The sequence below is a fragment of the Chinchilla lanigera genome, unplaced genomic scaffold (assembly GCF_000276665.1).
Source record: "Chinchilla lanigera isolate Chin_1 unplaced genomic scaffold, ChiLan1.0 scaffold00099, whole genome shotgun sequence".
NCBI lineage: Eukaryota > Metazoa > Chordata > Mammalia > Rodentia > Chinchillidae > Chinchilla > Chinchilla lanigera.
The window spans coordinates 7911844-7915940 of NW_004955500.1; the positions used below are offsets into that span (position 1 = coordinate 7911844).

General features: G+C 55.1%; 1 protein-coding gene across 1 annotated transcript; it reads right to left on the reverse strand.

The window, feature by feature from the left end:
- Positions 1-3398: 3398 nt before the first annotated feature.
- Positions 3399-4094, reverse strand: LOC106146867 (desert hedgehog protein-like; the record flags this gene model as incomplete). Its single annotated transcript, XM_013505640.1, has 1 exon — positions 3399-4094. A coding segment is annotated over one exon (279 nt), but the record flags the coding sequence as incomplete, so codon positions are not given.
- Positions 4095-4097: the final 3 nt, after the last annotated feature.

Below are 4097 nucleotides of genomic sequence, written 5' to 3' on the forward strand. Positions count from 1 at the left end.
CCAGCACTCGGAGTATCTTACTAGTTGTTTAGTGTGCAGAGGTCTGGCCAGAGTCATCACAACATGCTTCATAAATTTTCAAAACAAGATTACTTTTAATTATAGTTTAGTTCTGAAACCCAACTCAGTCACGCAGCACCTTTTGGAGTGTCAGTGCTGTAGAATCAAGCAGCTGTAGGTGTCACTCGACCCCACATGTTTGCATTAATAATGTTCTTACTGGAGCGTTGGGGAGAGAAACAAACCCGCAGAAAGAGGAAAAAAAGCAGTGAGAAATGGATGCAAAGAATAGAAAGTGGTTTCAAGCTCCCATTCCACACCAGGACCTATCTTTATCAGTGGCTCTGTCAGGAAGGTGGCATTATCCCCAGGCCTATCTGACTCCCAAACCTTGTTAATCAAAAAAGGTGTTGTTGGGCCTGGGGATTTAGCTCAGTGACACAGCACCTGCCTGGAAAGCGCAAGGTTGTGAGTTCGATTCCCTGTACCGGAAAAAAAAAAAAAGGTGTTGCATGGCCAAGCGAGTATGCCTACCTGCTTCACAGAGATGGAACATTTTCCTGGCTGGAGTTATGGAGTGTGTGTGTGTGTGTGTGTGTGTGTGTGTGTTTCTGCAGATTGAACTCAGGGCCTCATGCATGCTAACACTTTTCGAGTATCCCCAGCCTTTTTTTTTTTTTTTTCATTTTGAGACAAGTTCTCACTAAGATGCCCAGGCTGGCCTTGAATTTGTGATACTCCTGCCTCTGCCTTCTAGAAAGCTGGAATTACAGGCATGTGCTAAAATGCATGGCTTTTCATAGATTTTCTTTCCAAAGACCTGGGAAGGTGCTCAAGGGAACAAGAATAAAGGATGGAAATGGGGAGTGAGAGGTAAGCCTCAGGTCTGGGAATAACCTACAGGAAGTAATTTAAGGTCTACCAACAATTTCCCTTTTCTCCTGTTATGGCTTGTATCTAGATGTCCCCCTCAAAGCCTCAGGCTGTCATAGGTGGGCTTTTCAGAGGTGGCTGTATCTAGACTGTGTGATGCTGGGATTCAGTGTGTGATGCTGGAATTAAGGGTGTGTAGTTGTCAGGTGTGGTGGCATACCCCTATAATCCCAGCACTCAGAAAGCTGAGGCAGGAGGACCGTTGTGAGTTCGAGGCCAGCCTGGGCTACAAAGTGAGCTCAAGGCCAGCCTGAGCTGCCTAGCGAGAGCCTGTCTCAAAAAGACAAAAAAAAAAAAAAAAAAGGGTGTGTAGTACTAAATTAGTCCAGTGATTGGCCTGGTATTGTTCTGGGTGTGGGCAATGGGAAGGCCCACCCTTGGATACAAAGGGACAGAAGAAGGCAGGCCTGCTGCTGCTTCTCCTGCTGCCCCTGCTTGCTGCCTGCCCTGCTTTACCATGGGTTCTTTTTCCTCCTTGATGCCCCTCTGCAAAGCCACCTTGCCTTGGAGCCAGCCAGCTCTGGACTGAAACCTCTACAAACTGTGAGCTAAACAAACCTTTCCCGTTTAACTTTGGGTGTTGGGTATTTTTTCTCACCAAGGAGAAAAGACACCCCCAAATGTCTCCCTGCATAACCTATTAAGATGTTGGTAGTCATCACCATTATGGTTTTATGTCTAAGGCCTTATTTTCAACTGGCTTTTAGGATAGATGCATTACCTGAGAAGGGCATTAAGAACAAGGAGCCTACCAACACAGGAAGACTAGTTCATCACATCAGTCTTGTCTGGGTGACGGGACACAGGCATCAGGATTTGACAACACAAGGGAAGCAAGAAAGGGGCACAGTGTGGGGTGCACTTCTGAGACCAGTAAGAGAGAGGGCAGCAACAGGCGCAGGTGCGGACTGAGGGCATGGAGCGGGGAAGAGCACTAAGTGTAAATTTAGACCGCTTCCAAATCCTGCGCTTATCAAGCACTCGCTAGAACTCAACTTGCTCTCACTTCCTCGGCTGGTGAACTCCAGCGGTCGCAGCCAGGCGCACCTGTGATCCGAGCGCGCAGGAGGCTGAAGCCAGAGATCACCGGAGTTCACGGCTGGCCTGGGCTACACAGCGAGATGTTGTCTCAAAACAAAACAGCCCTCGAAGGTCACAGGAGTGCGGGGCGTGAGGGGGCAACTGCAATGTGTAAGAAGTCTGGGCTGCGGCATGTGCACTACCGGCGCTACCCCTCCAGCTTCTGGGAGCCACGGAGCTCAGCGGGGCAGGAGGGATGCGAAAGCGGCAGGTTTGGAACGACTCTCCCAAAGAGCAGCGAGCGGCCTCCTCACCGACAGCCACCGAACAGGCCCCACCCACCACCTTGACTCCCGGAGGGCTCCTCTGCGCAGGCCCAGTACACCCATCTAGCTGCAAGCATAAGCCCAGAATTCTCCTGATGGCCACAAGGGGGCAATGTATAGCGGGGACCCTGTGGGCTCCGATGCTCAGAGGAGGACCAATCTATTTAGAGGTAGAGGCGGCTGGTTCTGGCGCCATGAATTCATTTCCAGCCTCCCTCGACTGTCCCTCAGACCCCAGACATTCCCCTTCCGGAGCAGTCCCACTTGCCCGAGCTTCTATTCCTAACTTAAGGGCACCTGCCTGGCTGGGTTCCAGGTGTCTCTTGTGTTGGAACCCAGGTCTTCCCAAACACGCAGGTCAGGGAGCCGGACCGGCAATAATGGAAGGGAGAGGAAAGGCAGTGGAGGAAGCCCGTACGAACAACAACCAGGCCTGGCGATCAGGAAGGGAGGTCAGACTGTAGCACTTACATTCGTTGCCTGGGGACCCTGTTTTCCCAACATACAGCCCGGGCTGAACCTGTTCCCTGCAGCCCTTCAGTAAGGAAGGGTTTCAGCCCTCTGTCCAGGTTCTTTCTTCAGGCCGCGAGTGTGTGTCGACTGCAAGTTATTACCCATAGATTCCCAGGGATCACCAGTTGGCCCCGACATCCCAGAAAAAAAATCACCCCCATTCAGAACACACCACCAGGTAGGATGAGGGCCAGGCGCATTCACGGCCTTGAGGGAGGGGCCAGGCTGTGAGCAACGGAAGACCTGGTGTTTGAAGTATCTCTACGTCTGGGGCCTGAGTCCCTGCGAGAGCCCCTGTGGACCGAGAAAGGATGTGCGAGCGCCTGCCTGCTCTGGACCACCCTGCCCCTCGGAGGTCGGTATGCAGCCTCGGGCGAAGAATGCCGGTCTTCTGCAGGCAGGAAGGAGATGGGACCCGCAGCCTAAACCAGAGCAAAACACTTCTGGCCTCTGTTGTGATGGATTGGGATGCCCCTCCGCGGGGAGGAAAAGGGTTCCAGGGACCCTGCTGAGGAAGGAGGAGGAGCCGGAAGCAGAGCGTTGACCTGGCTCGGACCCCCCTTCGGAGGTGAATCACCCTGTGAACGGAAGTGTTTTCCACCGAGCTCCTGGAAACCTTCCCTTTATTAGCCCACCTCAGAGAAACACGAACATCAGACTGGCTAGCCGTGTCCGACAGTGTTAACGCCGCGCCCCGGCCCCTCGCCTTGGCTGCCGGGCAAGCAGCTCATTATATTACCATTTATAAATAGAAAATAAAATAAAACTATCAAGTGGGGCTGAAGCTCAGGGGAAGAAGAGGCTAGGCAGTCCTCGTGATGGAGAGCCCACCACCAACTGCGTCTGCAAGGAGCAGGGCCGCCTCCTCGCGGTGGGACGCCGCCCCAAAGCAGGCGGTTTCCGAACGGCCCCCTTCCTCGCTCCCCTCCCACCCTGCCGGCCAGCGTCGCCGGCGTCCCGCGCCCGCAGGTCTCAGCCCGCAGGACCCGTCTTAGTCAGGCGCCCGGTCGCTGCGCCCGGGACTCAGCCCAGGAGCTCCTCCGCCAGGCGGTAGAGGAGGCGAGAGTACCAGTGCATGCCCGTCGGCTGGGCCGCGCCCCCGGGCAGCAGCGCCCCCAGCGCGTGCAGCAGGCGCAGCGGAGCGAAGGCGCGGTGCGCCCACTGGTGGCTCTCCAGCACCGCGTAGCACGAGGCCAGCACGTCGTTGACCAGCAGGGTCCCGTGCGCCGTGAGCGGCGCGAACACACCCACGGCTTCCTCCCGCGCCACGCGGGCCACGCGCGCCGGCCGCAGCGCGTCCCCGCC